Source organism: Delphinus delphis, chromosome 5, assembly GCF_949987515.2.
Source record: "Delphinus delphis chromosome 5, mDelDel1.2, whole genome shotgun sequence".
Lineage (NCBI taxonomy): Eukaryota > Metazoa > Chordata > Mammalia > Artiodactyla > Delphinidae > Delphinus > Delphinus delphis.
The window spans coordinates 2,371,400-2,394,081 of NC_082687.1; the positions used below are offsets into that span (position 1 = coordinate 2,371,400).

At 38.5% G+C, this 22,682-nt stretch overlaps 1 protein-coding gene across 4 annotated transcripts in view; it reads left to right on the forward strand.

The window, feature by feature from the left end:
* GRIA2 (glutamate ionotropic receptor AMPA type subunit 2) overlaps positions 1–22,682 on the forward strand; it is a 151,053-nt gene that overhangs the window by 105,035 nt on the left and 23,336 nt on the right. For all 4 annotated transcript variants that reach the window (XM_060011926.1, XM_060011924.2, XM_060011923.2 and 1 more), the window contains exons 7-12: positions 9,419–9,586; positions 9,845–9,949; positions 10,627–10,737; positions 12,254–12,460; positions 12,952–13,322; positions 17,842–18,040. In XM_060011926.1, coding sequence (XP_059867909.1) covers positions 9,419–9,586; positions 9,845–9,949; positions 10,627–10,737; positions 12,254–12,460; positions 12,952–13,322; positions 17,842–18,040 — 1,161 coding nt within the window. The remainder of the gene's footprint in view (positions 1–9,418; positions 9,587–9,844; positions 9,950–10,626; positions 10,738–12,253; positions 12,461–12,951; positions 13,323–17,841; positions 18,041–22,682) is intronic.

The following is a 22,682-nucleotide window of genomic DNA, read 5'->3' on the forward strand; positions in this document are numbered from 1 at the left end:
TCCCATAGAGAAAATGAGAAATTAAAGTCTGGTGTGCAAGGAAAATGTAAATATTTCTGTAAGGCTGGAGGCTGAACAGGGGTGTTTGGGGGGAATTCTGAGAAATACTTATAAATATGCAGGCTGCAGATCTTGAGGGCCTTGTTGACCTACTAAGGAATGTTTAGTCTCATTCTGAGAGCAGCACGGACCCCCTAGAGGAGAGCCATCACCACGGTTGTGAAACAGGAAGTTAATGGGCTGCCTTGGCGACAAGAGAACTTGGTGGCAGGAGAGCTTTTAGGGCGATGCAGGAACAACACAGACAACGGCTGTCAGTTGTCTGAATGGTGGTTGTGGTCTGAGGTGGGGGAAATAAATGGATTTGTTGCCCAGTTCTTTCCATTTCTTTAGAAATAATAATCGCAAAAATCACAACCATGCTTTTATAATGTATTAATATAAATTCAGCTGAGAGGTATTTGTGGATGGAAGACAAGACTCAGAAAAGCAGTCTCCTTCCTTCCTTCTGTCTTCTTGGTCTCTCGTCTCATGCCAGGATTTGCACAGAAGGCACAGAACAGAGATTTGCTGAAATGAAGAGGAATAAAGCGAAAACTAGGGCAACCCTTTGAAAATATCGTCACAGAGAAAGAAGAAAATAAGTAATTATCATTGCTATAGGATGGGGTTTAAATTCCTGCCCTTAGCATCTGCTGTGTTCTTTTACTCAGCCGTGGCAGAAAAGTCGTGTTATTTTACGGGATGAAATAGAAAATTCTGTAGTAATCAGACCTGAACCATCGCGGCGCCTGGGTTTAAATGGGACAATTAAAGGGAGCATTTTACCTTCCTCAAGAAGATGTTGACAAAGAGGCAGATGATAGAGATGATTTGCCACTATGATTTGCCAAACTAATTTATACACATTTCTATTTTGAGGTGGATTTTCAGGGTTCTCGGGGTCTCAACAACCTGCAAGATGTAACCATCCATTCTACCTTGTCAAGTGGCCAGTTTGAACCTAGTTTGACTTGTGTCTGCCGGGCCTGCCAGTGTCAAGGAATTCACCCCTAACACAGGACTGACATTGTGTGCCACTTAAATAATGGCTTTCCTGCAAGAATCCCATTTTACTCAGGAAAAGACTTAAAGCAGCAATCCGAACTTTCTTAATTGCTATCCTAAGAGACTTATTAGACCTGTCTGGAAATAGCATAATCTTTTTGAGTTTGGTAATTAGTGCTGTGCATTAAATAGTGCCCTGGTGGCTTCCAAGAATTAATTCTGCTTCTCGAATGTTTTAACTGACCAAACCCACTGCTGGCACACTGTAGTCCCCTACAACGAACATTAAAGTATTTTGACATGCAACAAAAAAGAGGCTTGACAAGTTTAGTCCGTTATGTTTTGTGGTTTAAAAAGTGTGTTTATGGGCTTTCCAGGTGGCGCAGCGTTGAGAGTCCGCCTGCCGATGCAGGGGACGCGGGTTCGTGCCTCGGTCCGGGAAGATCCCACATGCCGCGGAGCGGCTGCACCCGTGGGCCATGGCCGCTGAGCCTGTGCGTCCGGAGCCTGTGCTCCGTGACCGGAGAGGCCACAGCAGTGAGAGGCCCGCGTACCAAAAGAAAAAAAAAGTGTGTTTATGACTGAAATAAACACATAAATTGAAAATTCGATATTGATAACATTACATATTTCATAAAAATTACTTGAAAAATAATTTATTAAGCTATTGCAATACATCTTACACCATGAAAAATAAAAATACATTACCACTGCTTGAATTATAATGCAGGATATCTGGGTTCACCTCAGGCCCACATTTTTTGGTCTGCAAAGGGAATAAGTGTCCACGATCTCTGAGATTTCTCCCAAATCTCTAATACCATGATCATGTGACATGCAAATTTAGGCATGCAAAAGCATATGCTAACATTTCTAATTTTTGCCAAATTTATGACCCTCAAGAGGCTCCTCTGTCTCTTAAAGATTGTAGTGACTTTGAGCAGGTCACCTCCGCTGAAATCAAATCTTAAATTACCCTGGAAAATATTGGTTTCGTTGTTCATAGACTACAAAGAATAAGCCACTTTCACCTCTTAGAAGGTGCCTAAGAAGTGGGGAGCATCGCGGGGAGGAACTCATGCAATGAACAAGTAAAATACCTGCCTCTAAGAAAAGCCTTTTCTCTTCTCCGGGTGAATCAAAACCAAGCACTGTGTTGACTCGAGTATCTCTTTTCTATCTTGATGAATCTGATTCGTTTTAGCTGAAAATTTGAATCCCTAAGTGAATCTAGAGTTTTGGAATGTAAAAGTTTTGGTCCTTAAGCAAGATTTTCAGCCAGGGTCAATAGCCAATCTGGCTAATTTAGGCAAAGATATGTTGTTTTTAATATATTCTTTTTACATTCAAGGGTCTTTCACCCCAGTGTATTAAAAATTATTTTTATTATTCATAGAGAATGATAAAAAAGGATGTTAATGGTGGTTTCCTGCCAGTGGAGCTGTCTTTTCCCCCTTGAAGCTTGTGTGCTTACTAAAGATGTTGAGTTTTGTTTTTGTTTTTGTTTTGCGGTACGCGGGTCCCTCACTGTTGTGACCTCTCCCGTTGCGGAGCACAGGCTCCGGACGCGCAGGCTCAGCGGCCATGGCTCACGGGCCCAGCCGCTCCGCGGCATGTGGGATCTTCCCGGACCGGGGCGCGAACCCGTGTCCCCTGCATCGGCAGGCGGACTCTCAACCACTGCGCCACCAGGGAAGCCCAGATGTTGAGTTTTTATTAGCTTTCTAATTAAGACTTTATTTTTGTAGAGCAGGTTTAGGTTCACAGCAAAACTGGGCAGAAAGTACAGACATTTCCCGTATATCCTCTTCTCCTACACTCGCACAGCCTCCTCCAGTATCAACTCCACTCACAGAGTGATTCATGTGTTAGAATTGATGCGCCTTCATCGACACGTCATAATTACCCAAGGTCTACAGTTTACATTACTGTTCACTCTTGTTACACATTTTACGGGTTTGAACAAATGGACAGTAACATGCTTTCATTATTATAGTTTCAGACAGAGCATCTCCACTGCTCTAAGGGTGGCTTCACCTATTCGTCCTTCCCTCCCCCCAGCCCCTGGCAACCACTGTCTCCGTAGTTTTTACTGTCTCCATAGTTTTGCCTTTTCCAGAAGGTCATATAGTTGGAATTATATAGTCTGTAGCCTTTTCTGGTGGGCTCCTTTCGCTTAGTCATCTGCGTTTAAAGTCCCTCGTTGTCTGCAAAGCTTGGTAGCTTGCTCTTTTGTGGTGATGATCTTATTGCATTGTCTGCATGTACCCCAGGTTATCCACTCATTTATTGAAGAATATCTTGGTTGCTTCCAAGTTTTGGCAATTACGAATGAAGCTGCTATGAGCACCCGTGTGGTGGTTTTTGAGTGGACATAGGCTTTCAGCTCCTTTGGGTAAACGCCAAGGAGTGTGATTGCTGATCCTATGGTAAGAGTCTGTTTAGTTTTGTAAGAAACAACCTGTCTGCCAAAGTAGCCATATACCATTTTGTGTTTCCACCGACAATGAGTGAGAGTTCCTGTTCCTCCAGTGATGTTTAGTCTTACTGAAGATTTTGCAGTTTTATGCAGTGAAGCTACAAAGATCACATGTCCAAAAGGCTTAGAGGAAGTTAACGATGACCTTATCACAGACATGTCTTTTCCAGAGGTTAGACTTCAGTTGAATTTGAAATGAAGAGAAGTGAATAATTTTAAGTTTATAATGTATTTCATAATAATGTTTTTCTTTTCTGTGGCTTTAGTTGATTCTAGGCCATTGCCAAGAAGTTTAAAAAAAAAGACTTTCTAAAATTTTCTTATAAGCTTAGTTATTTTTCCTAGAGCTCATCATTTTTGACTATGTTGATAATTTTGTAATGGAGAAACTGAGAATTGTTATATTGTGTAAGATTCTCTAGGAAGATATCATTCTATTGATAATAATTTTAACTAAATAATTGATGCTATTTTAAAAATGATTATGGCAAATTTATTAGTCTATAAAACTTACAGCCCAAAGTATGTTACACAAATGCTAGTTTTATGGAAAGTAATTGATGTTAAGGAAAAATTTTAAATGGTAATTAGTTTGGGCAATGCTGACCAAACAAAGTTAAACTGGAATTGTTACTGCAGTATTTCTCAGGGCCTTTAATATGCCAACATGAGAACCATCTTCTGAACTTATTGGATCCGAGACTCTTGTAGATCAGGATGGCAGTTTTCAAAATGTTGTAAAAATAAGCTAGTTTTGAACAAGTTAGATCGTAATAAAAGGAAAAAAGAAGACAAACATGCTGGTTAATAACTTGCATTTTTAGCATATTTTTCAACTCATCGGCTTCTTGTTTCCTGTAACTTTATGCATTTGATGTGGAATTTGCCAAATAAGGGGACCAACAGTTCCAGTGTGCCTGGGACTCCACACTTTTTGATCCAAAACTGGGACAGGCCCAGGCAAATCAGGAAGGTCAGTCACCCTCATTACTTCAAATGCCTTCACCTTTGTCACATATTTTTGTGACCCTGAGAAAAACATAACTTGTAACTTGCAGTCTTCACCTATAAAATTGGAATAAAAATATTTGTTGCATAGAGGTTTTTGTTTCTTTTCTTTTAAAGGACTTACTAGGAAACTATCCAACTCAGGTTTGGCTCGTAGCGAACTAGGTCAACCTGAATTCTTCCTTTCTCCCTCACCTTCCTTTCCAACACTACTATGACGTAGAGCAGACATTGTTCTCCTTATTTTATTGATGAGAAACTTTGGACACTGATGCTTTAGTTAACTTGCTCAAGGCAACAGAGCTGTAAATGGCAAAATCAGGACTTGAGGCAGCCCTGATAGAAATCAGAAGGTGCTGTATTCCGTGCTTTCTAAACTATACTCAGTGCAATTTCAAGTGTCAACGAATATTTGGAAAGTGGCCATTCATAGGAAATTTTGTAACGCTTTGATAATGCAAAAGCCTAGTACTTCCTTTTTGAATGGCATTTCTTTTTCTATCTTCACACCGTGCAGGTAACATATGTTTCGGAACAGGTGCTATCATTATGAAGGTCCATAAAATTTTATATTATAGCCCATTTATCCTCTTTGAATATTCATTAAATTTGAAATGTATATAGAACTCCTTTTCATCTCCTCTTTTTTTTTTGGCTGTAAGACTACCCTTTCAGGTATCAGTGATTATAGTAACGCATTATTGAATAATATCTGATCACTGTTGGACCTAACAAACATGTTTAAAATGCGTATTTTATTTTTGAAAAATAAGTCTCAATAAAGATACATTTGAAATGGAATAAAAAGCACATTTGGAAAATGGACCATAAAAACGTTTTCCCAGATTTCTTCTTCAAGTGTGGATAGGAGTGATGGTGATATAGCATCACAGAACATAATGGTCCCCAGTGAGATATAAATTTCCAGCTCAGCTGAGGGATTTCACAGAACATCAGGGCAGAGATGATGCATTTGTTTTCGAAGAAGGAGATCTTACATCACCATCACGTTCCCTTCAAATGAATTTACATCTAGTTTAGTGAATGGTAGAATAAAACTGAAATATTTAACTGTCCAATCAAAAACATGATATATTTGTTGAGAAAAATAAATGAGCCACATATGCAGAACATAAACAGGAAGGAGGTACGGATACAGGATCTGTTGATTTTCTCTCAGCCCCGAATTGTGTCTATGATTGTGACTTTTAATTTACAGTGATAATAGGCTTGAGACTTGATTAGATTTGAACATTTGAAAAAGGTTGGAAGGATTTTTCTTCTTAGTGAGCTCATGCCCTGAGTCATGATAACACACTGCGTGGACTTAAATACTTTTAGTTCATCCAGCCTCATCTTGTTTTTTAATGTAGCTCACCAACATTTATAGACCTCTGAAACATTTAGCAGATGGCTTTATAAATTTCTCATAGTAATGTGAGCAGGGTAACTGAAGGAAGAGTCTGCCTTTTAACTATGATCATTACTCTCAAATACAAACTGCAGTACAGGTTTCTGTTTAGCAGTGGATGGATTGCTGTATAAGACAACAAACTAATTGGTTTTTTTTTCCTCTAGGAGAATAGAGACAGTCATATAAGTGAGGCAGGAAAAAGCCGATGTGATATCTCCATTTCTCCAAGAAGTCTTTTCCTTAGTAGATATGACTTAAAACAATACTTTTGATATAATACAGTTTTTTTAAAAAAAGGTACATGGTTATTGTAGAATACTTGGAAAAGAAATATCATGTATGTTTCCTCCCTGTTATTCTAACCATTTTGTTTATTTTTCTTTCCTTTTTTTGTTGAAGGGATATAACCATTGTTTATTACTCTCACTTTTTGTTGAAAAAACTTTAGTTGTAATACTGTTTTTCACTTATTTTATAGCTAACATTATTTGTATTGTTACATATTGTTATTAGTAGAACTTTTTAACGGCTACATAATACTTCCACAAGGCAGAAAGCATAGTGTATTTTTTTTTTAAGAATTTTTTTTTGATGTGGACCATTTTTAAAGTCTTTACTGAATTTGTTACAATATCGCTTTTGTTTAATGGTTTGGTTTTTTGGCTGCGAATCATGTGGGATCTTAGCTCCTCAGCCAGGGATCGAACCCACACCCCCTGCACTGGAAGGAGAAGTCTTAACCACTGGACTGCCAGGGAAGTCCCAGAAAGCATGGTTTTTAAACGTTCCTTTACTCTCAGAAATCTAGGTTCCTTCTAATTTTTGCATATTACAAATGATACTGAAATGAATAGCTTGTGTGAAAATTCTCTGTATTTGAGAATATTTTCTCAGGATAAGTTCCCAGTAATTGAAAATTACATTTTCAATCCAAGAATATAAGTTGCCTAAATGGATATGTAACAGTATATTTTGCTAATATCTTGCATGTACAGTTTGAAGGAAGAGGTTGCAGATTTTGGAAAAAGTAGTGATGGGTTTTATTTAGATCCATCTAGTAGAGGTATTTCCAGGAAACTTAACTGCAGTCATCCAGGAGATATTCTAGATTTGTCAAGAAGGACTCACGAATAGGCCTGCAGTGACGTTGCTTAAGAAAATTTAGCAGTAAATGTGAATATCTTATCACAGTTAACAGCATCAATCACAGTTCTGCGGGCTCAAATCATTTTCTTTTTCTTCTTTCTTCTTACCAAGTTTCCCATCAAATTTGATTCATTCATGGGATAAAATGAAACTGATTCAACTAAACTATTTCATGCGTAGATTAAGTGATAACTTCACATTACCATTTTTAGCATTAAAAACTCAGAACAATTTCTGCATGTGAGGAGAGGATAATTCATACCACATAAATTACTTTCTCATTTGCTTTATTGTACATCTTTCATATTAAAAATAAACAACACAGGCGTCTATCCACCACTGGACCGATTTATAACACTCTAATGATATTTTGCAATTATCTGTTTATGTATCTTTTCACTGAACTGGGAGGCAATGTGAGTCCCATAAAGATAGAATCAGTATCAAGATCTCTGGCCTTGCTTCCTCCCTTCCTTCCTCCAGCTGTGCCCTGGGCTCTGAGAATTCAGTGGTGACATAAGTTTTCTGCTTCCCTAGAGTAACTGTTCTATTGGGGAGGAGAGATGAAGTAGACAAAGAATGCATGAAGAAGATACTCAGATGCTGGTAGAGACTATGAAGGGGATGAACAAGGTCCCGTGCAGGAGAGTGACTGGGTGGGCTGGGCAGGAAGGACACTGCTGAGGAAGTCATGTTTGAGTGAATGGATGAGATTTAAAGCCATGGACTGAATGAAATCACTTCAAGAGAGCAAGGAGGGTGATGTGAAATGGAAAATTTAGAAAATCTGTCTTAACACATGTTCTTGTGAAGGAAACAGAAAAAGACGGTGGAAATTGGAAGGAGATATGGACCTAAAAAGCAGTCATTATATCTGTCGATATCTATCTATGTAATCTGTCTATTATCTATCATCGTCATCCACCTATCTATCAAATCTACCTACCTACCTATTGTTTTCTTCTTTTACTTGTGGTAGGAGATACTGGAGCAGTAGAATTGCTAATAGAGATGATCCAATAGAGAAAAAAGGCTGACGCGGGATATTGAGAGTATAAGTGCAGAACAAAATGTCCTCAGGGGCCTGAGGGGCGGAGTCAGTGTGAGGCTGGAGTGGCTGTCCTGAAGAAGGGGCGTGGCCACCTCAAGCGATGCCAGCTCAGGACGGAGACGGAGGGAGGGTGGAGCTCGGTAGTTTTCGGTGGAAAGGTCAGCCGGTTCTGTCTGTTGGCATCTATTTTCTTGGCGACCGGGAAGGCAGGGGAGTCAGCAGGAGAGAAAGAGAAGTGTATAGAAGAAGGTATAGAATAGTCACTTTTGAGAGTGGAAGAACCAAGTTACTGAAGAAAGAGGAGGATTATTTGGAAATGTTGAGGTCCTGTTTCGGATGTGTGGTCAAAAATTTTAGTGTCACAAAATCAGTGTGATATGGCATTTTCCCTCCAGCTTCACTGTACTTCTGTTACCTAAAGACTGAAAAATACTGAATAACAGAAATTTCCTCAACCGTAATTAAAGCTTTTATGTTACAATGGGATTTATCATTATTGACAGCAGCATCGAACGTAGATAAATGACAATATATACACATGCCATAATAATACTTATCCAGCCCCTGACCATGCCTAGTACACATGTATTGATAGTAGTTTTTTTCTGCTTCGCCCCAGGCTCCTAAAATAATCCTGCTGCCCCACTGGGATCTGAATACCATAAGCTTGTAACCAGGACTATCGTAGATTATTGAAGCCTGAGGGGACCTAGAAATCATGAAGTTTGGTTGTTCTTCTAATTGAGTATCATAATCACCTAGGAGAGTTTAAAAACAAACACTCAAAAGATCACTGCAGATCTATATGAACATCACTAGGGTGGAATTAGAGATTAAGGGTCCCCCAAATGATCAGTGTTCTTTCCATATTGCCAGGTGAATCTCTCATTAGACAGTAGAGAAATATTGATTTGTTAATTTCATAATTTCCCATATCACCAGGTCAGGCCATAAAGTGATGCTCTAATGAGAAACTAGTTAGAAAAACAAAAACAAAAGTGAAAACCTCAACACAATTATTATGAAAAGTCTCACCTGAAATAGATGAGATGTTAATATCATTGAAAATGTTTAGAATCAAAGGGACAGTTCATAGTTCCAATATTCCATACTACTCCTCTTACATTCTTAGGTTCCTAGAGATAGAAATTGTGCCTAAATTCTTGGACCCTGATACGGTATGTATGGTGGGCAACTGGAATCTTGATTGCCAGTGTACAGTGAGCCTCTGAATTTTCTCCCATTCTTATGAAATGTGTGTGGTACTTTTCAGTATACTTCTGCTCTGACCTATGACGCCGTTCAAGTGATGACCGAAGCTTTTCGAAACCTACGGAAGCAGAGAATTGAAATCTCCCGAAGGGGGAATGCAGGAGACTGTTTGGCAAACCCAGCTGTGCCCTGGGGACAAGGGGTAGAAATAGAAAGGGCCCTCAAACAGGTCAGTCACTGAAAATGATTGTAATGTGACTTAACGATGGCCACTACTTTTTCCTGCTGAATTAGTCATTCTTGTTTTATCCCTTCTGTTTTATAAAGAGGGAGTATTATTTCCTAACTACACAAAGGTAGGTTGAAGAGCAGAAACCTAATAAGTGTCATTTTCTTGACTTGCATCCCGGGAGAGTCATCTGGTCAACCACTCTGTATCTGGTGGAAGTGAATTTATAATTGTGCTCCTTTCCCGTTTCCTCATTAGGTGCAGGTTGAAGGTCTCTCAGGAAATATCAAGTTTGACCAGAATGGAAAAAGAATAAATTATACAATTAACATCATGGAGCTCAAAACGAATGGGCCACGGAAGGTAAATCATTAGTGAATTGAAGGCATTCTCTCTGTGTGAGGAGGTGAGTTAGTGAACCCATCACCTCATCTTCCAGAATCCTGGAGACATATATTCACATAGCTGGATTCAACCACTTTCAGAAACATATATTTTAAAATATGTTTTCTAAATAAACTCTGTTTATTTCTGGTAAGTAATCCTGAAATGTAATTTTAAGATATAATAAATAAAACTGTTATACTTTTTTTTTTAGACAGAGGTAGAAAAAGAGTTTAATGAGAAGAAAAAGAACCGTTCCTGAAAGATTATGGTTCGGGAGACCAAACATAGCTGGTGCAAATGTGAATGTAACTGTTCAAGTCAACATTTTTTTTCTTCTGTTGTGGCTGAAATGCCACTGTTTGGATTTTATTTATGTTTCTATATGATCACTCCCACACAAATTACCCTTGGAGAGTATGAAAAGTGAACACGAAGAGACAAGCCGTTCCTAAGAATTGTTTTTGTTTGTTTATTTTTATAGTCTCTTTCTATTGCTATTAGATTCACGTGCATAAAAGGTACATCTCTGTTTAGAGCAAGCCTAGTTAGCGTAGGTGTGATTTCAGATTCAAACATGGGTTTGAAAATAACTCAGTGCTTTGCCAGTAGGAAGGTCCTATGTCCAGGTGCCCACCTTCTGTACCCTTTTGCAGATCGGGTACTGGAGCGAAGTCGACAAAATGGTTGTTACTCTCACCGAACTCCCTTCTGGAAACGATACTTCTGGGCTTGAGAATAAGACTGTGGTCGTCACTACAATTTTGGTAATTAGCTACCTATGCCTCTGTTTTGCGTTCTTTTTCTTAAGAAAAATATCTGTCAACTGGAATCGCTGCTTATATTTAGGAGAATAACTGATACAGTGATGCTTCTGAATGTTTTAGTCATTCGCTGCATGCTCATTCTGTCAGAAGGACTCACAAACACGAGCAACGGCACTCAGAATACGTCTTATCCTCTTCAGGACTGAACTTCGGCTCCACAGATAATTGGTAACCTGGTGCTCACGTGGGTGAACACCTAGGGCAAGCCTGGAACAGCCTTCCTTGTATTCCTCCCATGTTTTACCTTTCCACTCCCACACAATTCTGGGTCCGTTCTGTCCTTAGATTTGTTCCATGGTTTAATAATGTTGTCAACTTCTCTATATTCGTACGGAAAGGTGAACTCCTGAAAGACAAGGGTGATCTCCCTTCCTTTTAACCCCGAGTCTCAACACAGTAGTTGGCACATAGCTAGGGCTAAGTGGATGTATATTGGCTGGATGAGACAAAATTGAACTGGATCCTGAACTTCGAGGCTTTGGATAGATGGACGGCAGATGTCGATTATGACAAGAAGAAACTGTTGGGGAAATGAAATGGAGGAAATACGTGATTTTGCAGCAAAACAGTCTGATTTCGTTTTACTAAGTTGTGATGTAGTGAATTTGTGAGATTCATTATGGTAACAATATTGAGAAGAAAACATAGGTTAACAAGGGATTTGGATAAGAACATTGGTTGGCACTTGGAAAAGTCTTAATAAATGTAAGCTAGACGTTTGAGGATTTTTGCCTCAATCATGCCACTGAGAGGAGGTATCTCACTGAACCCCAAATATCCTCAGTGCCACTTTCCAGTGGAGAAAATTTGGGGACTGGTGTTGAGTCACGTTTTCATGCTTCCTTTTTATGGTGTTCACAGGGGGCATGCTACTCCCTAGCTATCCGTGTAGCGTAATTCTAGGATATTCTATCTCAAAGAGCAAGTGCGCTCTCAAGTCTGAGAGGGTAGATTCCATACATCACTATGGCAACGACTCTTTGAGTCTGGGCGTCACTGATCATGGACCTGATTTCCACAAGAACCTTATCCTCGAACTCGTAGTGGCACAGGGTTTTGGGTGAAGGCTGGTTCTTTGGAGTCAGGGGAGCCCTAACTTAGGATAAGAGAGTGGTGGATCCAGAGTTGACTAAAACAGATGTTAAACCACATTATTCCTCTCTAAATACTAGGATTACAAGCACCACAAGGGGACATACTAACAGTTTGTGCTTTCGAGTCTCTTGTTTACTTTGGTATGGCCAGGTGCCAGCCATGTGCATGAAACATAATGAAAGATAGATGAGGACCTTTGATCAGAAGCATTATGCTTAAGTTTTTCCCAGTCGTATTTTCCACTATCTGTATTCTACATCTCTGGCTTACAGGTAATAATTAAACCAGAAGATTTGAGTGGATGCGAGTAGATCGGGAACACAGTTGTTTTGATCAACCAGAGCCCTTTCTTTCCATATAGGAATCTCCATATGTTATGATGAAGAAAAATCATGAAATGCTTGAAGGCAATGAGCGCTACGAGGGCTACTGTGTTGACTTGGCTGCAGAAATAGCCAAGCATTGTGGGTTCAAGTACAAGTTGACCATTGTTGGGGATGGCAAGTATGGGGCCAGGGATGCAGACACGAAAATTTGGAATGGGATGGTTGGAGAACTTGTATATGGGGTAAGTACTGCGCTTCTCAAAGGTAAAGTCATTACGTTTGAACTCTTGTTGAGAGAATGCTTGCCTTCCATGCAAAGTACCAATGTCTGAGATGGTGGGTTTCCCACATTGCTCTAGGAATGCTGTGTTATTTCCTTGTGCACATTTGAAGATGAAGGATGAAGTTAGAAGCAAATGTGCAGATGGAGACAGGCATCTCACCTGTCTTGAAGCCTATGGGCCATATGCATTGTTCAGAGTTTGCCACGGCATAGAGGCAGATGTAGTTATCGTAATCAAGCCAGAAGGGTGTACTCTGTATTTATAAACAGGAGGGGTATTTGGGGAACTAATTGCTTTTCTTCTGTTAAGTATGTACTGGGATGCCACCAGGGAAATGATTATTCCCAGTTTCCTGATGTCCTTCCCTTCCCTTTGATCAGATAACGTAACCACGATTCCTCTCTGACCGTGACTCCTGGTTCTATTATTTTCCTTTGTTTCCCTTACAGAAAGCTGATATTGCAATTGCTCCATTAACCATCACCCTTGTGAGAGAGGAGGTGATCGATTTCTCAAAGCCCTTTATGAGCCTCGGGATATCAATCATGATCAAGAAGCCTCAGAAGTCCAAACCAGGAGTGTTTTCATTTCTTGATCCTTTAGCCTATGAGATCTGGATGTGCATTGTGTTTGCCTACATAGGGGTCAGTGTAGTTTTATTCCTGGTCAGCAGATTTAGCCCCTACGAGTGGCACACTGAGGAGTTTGAAGATGGAAGAGAAACACAAAGTAGTGAATCAACTAATGAATTTGGGATTTTTAATAGTCTCTGGTTTTCCTTGGGTGCCTTTATGCAGCAAGGATGCGATATTTCGCCAAGGTTGGTTACTCACCTGCTTCAACTTTGTGCATTTTAGGTCTCGAGTGGACATTCATGGTGTTTATGAATTCACTGTAAAGAAGTTAGCAGCCGCCGACTACCTGTCCTAGCAGCGTAAGACTCGTGAGGACAGACTCTTACCGTCGGCGTAAGCCTGTGAAATATTTGAGCAATGTTCTTTGAACGTTGATCCTATATTTCCCTGGTGAGATTATACACACCATGGAGAGGCTGTAAAATGCATAAGGTTCCCATCATTCCATGCCTTCTTGGAGGGGTACCGTGTTTTTGCTGCATATTCTCATTTTACAGTCATCTGTGTTTTGCTCCACAGACCTGTATATGGGAAAATGGGCAACATTACTTACTAACTACAAAAGCGACACAACTCCATCTGCGCACATCTCATCTCTCTCTCTCTTTTTTCTTCCCCCCCATTATTAGCTCATGGAAATGACACGAGAGAGATATTTATAAAATTTGGTTTTTTTTTAAAGGTTAGGTTGCTGGGTTAAAAAGAATGTATGATAATATATTTTCCAAGTATCTAGAAATATATAGGTGGGTAATAATGACGACTGATGGTTACAAACGCTTGTGCCATATTGAATAGCAATACACATACAGGTTGGAATAAATTCATACATCCCTATTCTCATTATAATATTTTAATTCCTGCCCTAGAATGCCTAAATATAATGAATGTATCCCAAAACACACATTGCCCTTATTCATGTCACGTACATGACTAAGAATGATAGCCATGTCTGGTTCTTCAGAGGAATAAATCGTACTTTTCCTAATGAGATTGCTTTCACATGTAAAGCCTATATGATTATCGATCTACCGGCACGTTTTAATTTGGGCTCAATTACCCTCCTTTGAGTCTATGGGTATCTTAATAACTGAGGCAATGGCTTCTTAAATACTATTTCCTTATTGTTAGTTTTTGAGCACTTTGGGGATAAGAAGTGATTAATTTCAAAAACCTATATGTGAAGCTCAAAATTTTGTAGCTTCCGCGATCTTTTCTGTATACTACACCCATCAAGATAAAGGGAATGTATCATGTATGCAGAAATTATCAACGACCTACTTCTCAGATAGCAGGGCACATTCTTACGAATTTTACGGATCTGAACAATCGTAATTCCATCAAATTCCCTGTGGCTTCTGTATGGAACTGCACTAAATTAGAACTATATCAATGGTACTTGCATTGCATATATAGAGAGATTTATAATTTTAATGTATAGCATATAATAATAATTATTACATACTATATATATATATATATATATATAATTATGACCTCTGACAAAACATATAAGATTCATAGTTTCATCTCTATAGTTGATCTGATTGAACTTAAAGGCATAAAGAGAAGTTTCTAATGATGAAGGAGGAAAATACTAACCAGATTGGAATCTCAGAGAACACTGTGGCTCATAATAATAATGAAGTGATTCATCTTTGGTAAGAAGGCTCTTGAAGTATGATGTTACCATAGTCCTGAGATATCAGGCAGTTATCCTAAGGTTCCACAAACTATGCTCTGCCTTTTGAATCAGCAGGAGAAGCATGTGAAGGTTCCTTAGGACACAGGACATATCGACCTGGGTTCCCATCGATGGACCCAGGTTTGTTTGCCCCGCTCCTCATGCACCAGGGCTCTGAAGGTTCTGGCCTCCAGTGCTTGTCTAGGAGCAGAAAACATATTGACATATAGGAGCTGGGGCACAAGGGACATTTAACAATCTGTGTTTTCCCAGGGTCCACCATGACATAGTGACATTCTAATTTTCAACAAGCCTGCTTCCTAAAATATTATCTTTTTTCTTCATTTGTGATTTCTTTCATGAGTCATGACTCACTAAACTTCCACATGTAATCATTTTTATTTCCTGGTAAGATGTATCAATTTTAGATAGCATATTTTTCCTTGTTAGCATTTTTTTGGCCACAGAATATATATCAATAGATATATACATATATATATAAGCAAAATTCACTTCATTAAAATTTTCAAGCACATGTATCTTTCACTTTATGGTATACGTGCATTTACCAATTGAACTTACTACCTAATATTGGGAAATTCAAGGAGTTTTTTAAATGAACCACACTATCATTTTTTAGAATGCAATGATGGTAACTCTAGAGTAGGAAAGAATAGAGCAGCTTAGTACCTAACAAATCTTAATAATAATGTATGAAATCCACAGATCACTTTAGAGATGCTCTTTGTATATTTTAAACGATATTTATCAACTTTTTCCAAGTAAAATATGGTATGGAACTCTATTATTTATATGAGTAGAACACATTTAAATTTTAATATAGAATGGTTTATTGAACTGAATTGGTCATTGCCTGAAATTAAGTTTAGAATACGTTAACTGTAGTTTTGTGGAGACTAGGACCAAAGAATTATGAGAGCAAAACGTTGTAAAGTTGACTCTTATTCTCCAGTTTTCTTCTTCTTTTTTTCCCCCCCAATATCCTGAAAGGATTAAAATGATTAAAAATTTTCATTCTTAAAATAATTATTTGATAGAAATTTAAAAGAAATGGCAGAATATGTGCATTTATTTGCTCCGTTAGTGCAGATACTGAGAGAGGAACGTTTTATTTTTAATTAGAAAAACATTTTTGTCTGTCACCATGAAACATAATACTGAATTTGCTCCTCTGCATAAAATTTCTCAGGAACTCCAGAATCATAATTGATCCTTTGAAAACACTTACAAGTAAATAATAAATTGCTCAAGAATTTTCTGTTTTGAATAATGCACAAGTCAAATAAATTTTGGGGGTTATCTCACACACTGTAAATAAACTGGCATATTTAATTAAATTTACAGCTAGAACAGAATGACTTATAAAAATGATTCTCAAATATATTACAAATAAACCTGAAATGTATAGTATCAAAAGCAATTACCATGCAATCGTTTTGTTTTAAGGGCTGTGAGTAGGCAGTTACTGAATCTACCCTCTTCAGTACAGGTTACATGTCATACAATTATACCTTCCATTGTGATGGAATAAATAGTGAACATTTTGAGAGTGGCTGTGTCTACATAGGGTTTTTCCAAAATCAAAATGTATTTAATATCCTTTTCAGAATATAAGTGAGACTTGTTTAACTTTTTTCCATTCTATCATATTTGTTTCATTCTTTGCAACTCTTAGAGACTGGTAAAGGCTCTTAATTATATTATTATTATTTTTTCATTGCTTGTGTGCTCTCTCTCTTTTTCTCTTTTATTTTAGCTGCAGATGTTTTTATCTAAAAAATCTTTACTTTTAGCTTCACCCCTTTTCTTGACTGCTTGAGTAGTTTATTCTACAAATACGATCTAATAATTTGATGTAGTGTCTATGTTTCATCAAAAATATTTCTTGTTATTAATTGTCAGGAGGTTTAGTTTAGGTCATAAATTGGCACATTTTCATGATTTAAATTTTTAGAAGTGTTACCTCTTCACTGTAGAAGGTTTAATTTTTAGGCATAACAGAGTTACTAACAAAAAAGAAAAAATTATACTGGTGTGTTAATACTACTCAAATACCATTATATGTAGAACCCCACCAAATCTTACCAAATAATACCCTATGTATCTCTTTCTGTATCTACATGTCTACATTTATCTACCTAGGGTTTATCTACCAGTAAATTACTGGGAATCAATTAAGCTTTTGAAAAGTATTTTAAGAATTTATGGTCACAGAAATATTGTTATTATATTTCAACTAGGAATTTATATCTTGGCAAACTTTTACATGTCTAATTTGTTCTCCTTGAGTTTTCTTTTTTTTTTTTAAGCAGGAGGCACAAAGGAACAGGGTCATAGCTGTCCATGCCCTGAAGCATCAGAGTTTTATTCATTAAGAATAATATTTTGTGTCATACTTTGTTTGTAGTATCACTATTTTCCATTTTAATCTTGTACTGTATCTAAAACCTATGTTTCTGCACACAAAAAAATACCTAATGAGATTTTGGACCTTTTTTGAGGGTTTGGAACTTCATTGGCTGGATTAAAAGGAGGGTTTCTTCAGGGTTTGAAGCCACATCTGTGGTACATACTCTTTTATTTGTGATATTTGCTTTTGCTTGTCAACATTGTTCTGAGTTTTGCTGTTGATCTTAGATTCTATTGTTCGATTGCTTATGTCATGAGTGGATGAAGTAGTATGAGCATTGGATAGATTATTTGCACATTTCTTGAAATCGATTGTTACGATATTTCATACCATAAGCTCTTTGGCCATGATAACTATGAAAGAATCTCAGGAATCTGAAGTTCTGCCTCTGGCTGTCTCATCAAATCTAGCAAATCTGTACTCCTTGCCCAGAAGGTTAATCATTTCAAGTGTCATCAACTCGCAGGTATATTGAAAAGTATAAAGCGAAATATTTCCCTATAAATCGATATTTGCATAATACTGCTAACTTGTTTTCTTACGAGGTCATTCATTTCGCTTTACAAATCCATTTCGTACTTGTTATCAGATCCCTGTCCGGGCGCATTGTTGGAGGAGTTTGGTGGTTCTTTACCCTGATCATAATCTCCTCCTACACGGCTAACTTAGCTGCCTTCCTGACCGTGGAGAGGATGGTATCTCCCATTGAAAGTGCGGAGGATCTCTCTAAGCAGACAGAAATTGCTTATGGAACCTTAGACTCTGGCTCCACTAAGGAATTTTTCAGGGTAAGAGATTCTGCTTCCTAACTTCCGATTTTGTTCTTGTAATTAAACTTTGTGCCCCCTTGCCCCTCCTCCCGTGGTCTACACAAAAGTGCTGTGTGCAAGTAACTTCCTTCCCTGTCTCTAATTCTATTTCTGTTTTTTTTTAATTTTTATTTTATATTGGACTATAGCTGATGTACAGTGTTGTGTTACTTTCAGGTGTACAGCAAAGTGATTCAGTTATACATATACATATAATTTATTCTTTTGCAAATTCTTTTCCCATTTAGCTTATTACAGAATATTGAGTAGAGTTCCCTGTGCTATACAGTAGGTCTTTGTTGGTTGTCTATCTTATATATAGTAGAGAGTAGAGTGTATGTTAATCCCAACCTCCTAATTTATCCCACCTGCCCTTTCCCCTTTGGTAACCATAAGTTTGTTTTCTATGTCTGTTTTTAACCTTGACTCTACCCCGCTCCCTCCCCTACCGCTATACTTAGCACTCTCTCTATCCTTTTGTTTGATTCCTGACTCCTTTGGAGAAAAACACTTTGTTGCAAAGAAATCTAGTTTTTAAAAAAAATTGATTGTCTTTTCGGAACAAAATTGAAGCAAAGTATAGTTAAATTTAGGTGATTATTTTTAAAAGAAAAGGATGTTGTACTTCGTTTTATGTTAAAGCATGACTTCCATCTATCTTACATAATTTACAGTTGAAAACTCACTTTCCAATCCGTTATGTTAATTCTAAGTCAGGAAACAGATTGTGTTCATATGTGGAAATTCCAAACTTTCTGTTAAACCCTCCAAGAAAAGGCTAACAAAGGCCTTCAACTTCTCGACTTTTAAAATGGGAATCAACATGTCTATTAAATGTATTTGAGTTTTAAAAGATCTGTGGCCTCATTATGGTCTCTGTTTATGGGCACCAGTCCAGAGGCTGATGTTGGTATAACTTTCTTTCATTATACTATTATCTCTCTATAAGAACTCATTCTATTAAAACGCTTAAATATAGCAGATAAACTTTGGTATTGACATTAAGCCAAACACGGAGCATATGATGATCTCTGATAGTCCATCTTTGGGTGTGCCTAACTTTGAGTGAGATCCAGGCCAGTTTACTTCTGCATTAGGATTTAGGACTTTCAACTTCCAGCTGAAGTAGTAGACTGTAATTTGAAGACTGTCTCCTTCTGCATTGCCACTGGTCTCTTTTCCAAATAACATCAGTTGTGCTCCAGATATCACGGGAGAAAAAGTGGTGTTGTCGGACGGCTGACAACAGAAAATAACTTGGCTGTACGTGGGGTGGGCAGGACCTTGACTCTTCCACTAGGTACCGCGACATAAGCTGAGAGCGTGGTCCATCTGTCAGCGGGTACTTTGACTTTGATGCTGCGTATGAATGTTGTAATGCAGATTTGTTACTAATGACAATTTACTGCTACTTCTGAAAATAGTTGCAATACTCTTAATATAACACAGTGCTCTAGCCTGATCATAACAGTGGACCTATTAAAATAGATTAGAATATCGCATGATTCTCAATTAGAAGTGTAGTTTGAAACATTTTTAAATTGTGTCCCGATAGGTCTTGCTTCTATTTTACTGGTATATTTTATTGGTGTTCCGCGCTCTTGAAGTAAATGAGCCCTGTGAATGAGGCAGAGGCTTGTCAGATCATATGGTTTACTTAGTGCTCCTTATATTGACGAAAATAACCTTAATTGTTTCCAGACACTGTCTGTTGAGAGTTACTCTCGTTAGCTTGTTTGGACAACAAGAGGACCAACTGTTCTCAGCAACTGCACTTTCAGGATCTCAGAGCTTTTCAGTGTACCTGAACTCGATCATAGAAACACGCGCCTTAATCAGCGGGATGCCAAGATTTCATGATTAGAATATGCAAATTCCCCAGGAGACGGGGTGAGAAGGCTGTGTGACTGTGGGCAAAGGATCTGCTACTCTTGTGTTTCTGCTCAGTAACCCCATGGAGACCATGGTCCCCACGTGCAGCGCACACACACACATGCACGCGTGCACACACGCTGACATATCTGTGGGGTGCCACTCGCCTATGTAGGATTGTGGTGCTTTCCTTCCCTAGAATAATAGAGAAGTGATGTGAGTATTTAGGCAACCTGATAACCTTTATGAGTATAGTTTCCCAAAGCAGTTTCTTATGCGTCATCTCTGACTCTCACAGTATTTCTGTCTGATAGTTGGGGCGATCACTTTTGTTTGCATGTTGTGCGTTATTAAATTTAAGCTCGGATACATGTGAGGACTTGACCAAATTCTAGCAGGTAACAAGTGTGCTGAGGACTTTTACTCCTAAAGAATGCTTTCCGTACACTGTTTTTCCTTCCTTCCTCCGGATTTACTTTGCTGCTCTCCTGCTGTGTTTCGGTCACCTCCGTGTCGGCGTATGTCACGTTAGAGGATTATCATGGTGGAAATCCAGACGGGGCCTCACAGTTCCTCTCAATATACCTTCAAAAGGAATTGTTGGTGCATGACCTTGGCTAGGTCTCAGTGCTATAGCAGAGCAGTCAGCTACTCCTTATCTAGAGAAGGAAGGTGTGGGCTCAAAAGTACTTAAAAGCCACACTGTTCATTCTGTTTGTACCAGTGAAGGGAGGCTAATGGAAGAGCACACATCGCCAAAGTGAATAGGAGCATGCCTGTTAATCCCACCGTTAAAACATGGCATGGCTGTGATTTGGGAAAGTATGTACAAAAGGTATGTTTCTTTAAAAGTTGGATTAAATAAAAAGGTGCTGCTAAATTGAGTACTTTTGAATAGTTTTTCTAACTGTATTAATGTTGGATAATTGGGTACCACGATGACAATAGTGAGGGCAATCTTAATTGTGCTTCTGACTCTCTGAGGTGTTTCCAGAGATACTCTGGCTTGCAGCAGTAGCCATCGCATCTCATACCTTTCCCCACAGAGTTTATTGCTTTAGTATATGGAAATTGAGTAACAAATTCCTTTTTGTAAAAAAAAGAATTTCTCTTATAGAGTGTTATTCTAAACGTATTGGATGATATGAAGCTAATTCATAGACATTATAAAGGCCAAATATCATTGATTTTCATTTTTCCCCTTAAAACCTAGGTTATATTCTACAATCTGTCTATTAGCAGTAGTCTGGTTGAATTTCTAAGCTTACGGTGGAAAGAGGCGCAAAGGAAATGCTCCTTGCTTCTGTTCCTAAAATTAACATTCACCACACACTTGGGTCGTCCTCTGTCTCAACTGTCCTCTAACCTCAGGGGCGTTTGGGGCTCCTGGAAGGTGGGTGCAGGACAGGGTGAGTGATGGGAGATTGACCATCGTGGTGCCTGATCCTCCAGGAGTGGGGATGCAGAGGGAGTGGGCTGGCCCCAGACTGAGGACAGGTACTGTGCTTTTTGTTCTCTGGCCGTCTCTTATATTTAATACTTACTCTAATGCCCGAGACAGCTCATTACACGTGGAAGACACAACTTTTACCAGTTGCTAATACTTAACGTTCTAACAGTTATCTTATGTTTCCTAATGTGGCTTCATTTGGCGTTACTGATAGTTTTTTGTTTCTTATGCTGTTTATGAAGAGGGGTTTTATCATTTATATTATTATAAACTTTCTACTATCACAGTGTCTATCAGAAAGTCAACTTTCTGATTTTATCACAGCAGGAGCTTTGGATTTAGCCTTTGGAGAAACTGATTGGAGAAGGTGGTCACTGTCTGAATTTTAAAGATGTATAACTAACTAAAAGATGGAAAAATAACTGGTTTAAGACCATTTAGAGATTAAAGGGCCAGTTTTAAAACAGAATTCGGAGTTCTGAGAGCCTAGTCTTTTGTCCCAGTATTAACTAATGATACATTAATGATAATTAACTAAAGATACATCTTTGAAGGGATGAAAGCATCTTATATCAAATTATAAGAAGAATATTTCATCTCATTTATAGGAATCTGTTTTGTCATCGTTAGGATGATAATTACTCAATTTAAATCTAAAGATTTTTTAAATCAGATTTCAGGTACATAATTTAATAATTATGGGTTATATTAATTTTTTTTTTTTTTTTTAGCGATACGCGGGCCTCTCACTGTTGTGGCCTCTCCTGTTGCGGAGCACAGGCCCCGGACGCGCAGGGTCAGCGGCCATGGCTCACGGGGCCAGCCGCTCCGTGGCATGTGGGATCCTCCCGGACCGGGGCACGAACCCGCGTCCCCTGCATCGGCAGGCGGACTCTCAACCACTGCGCCACCAGGGAAGCCCTATATTAATATTTTTTTAGGGAAGTCAGCGTGTGTGCATTAGTTTTAGAATTCCAATTTCAGCTGTAAATTTTCTAATTTAAAAATCTGTATGTTCTTTAAGTGATACTCGGTAAAACAAATATGAATGGAATATTTACTTTGTTGTGCTAGAGAGAGGAAATAGGGGACAATCTTGTAACCAACAAGAGGTGTGAAGAAATAGACCCTGCATCTTCCTTTTCCAGAGTTTTCTGCTCTCAGAACCCGTGTACATCCTCATATAGAGTGAAAGGTAAAGTCTGACTCACTTTGGAGCTGCTGCTCTTGCCTAATTATAGCGCCACTGTAACACACCTATAATTAAGAAAGAATTAGGCTATCAATTATACACCACTA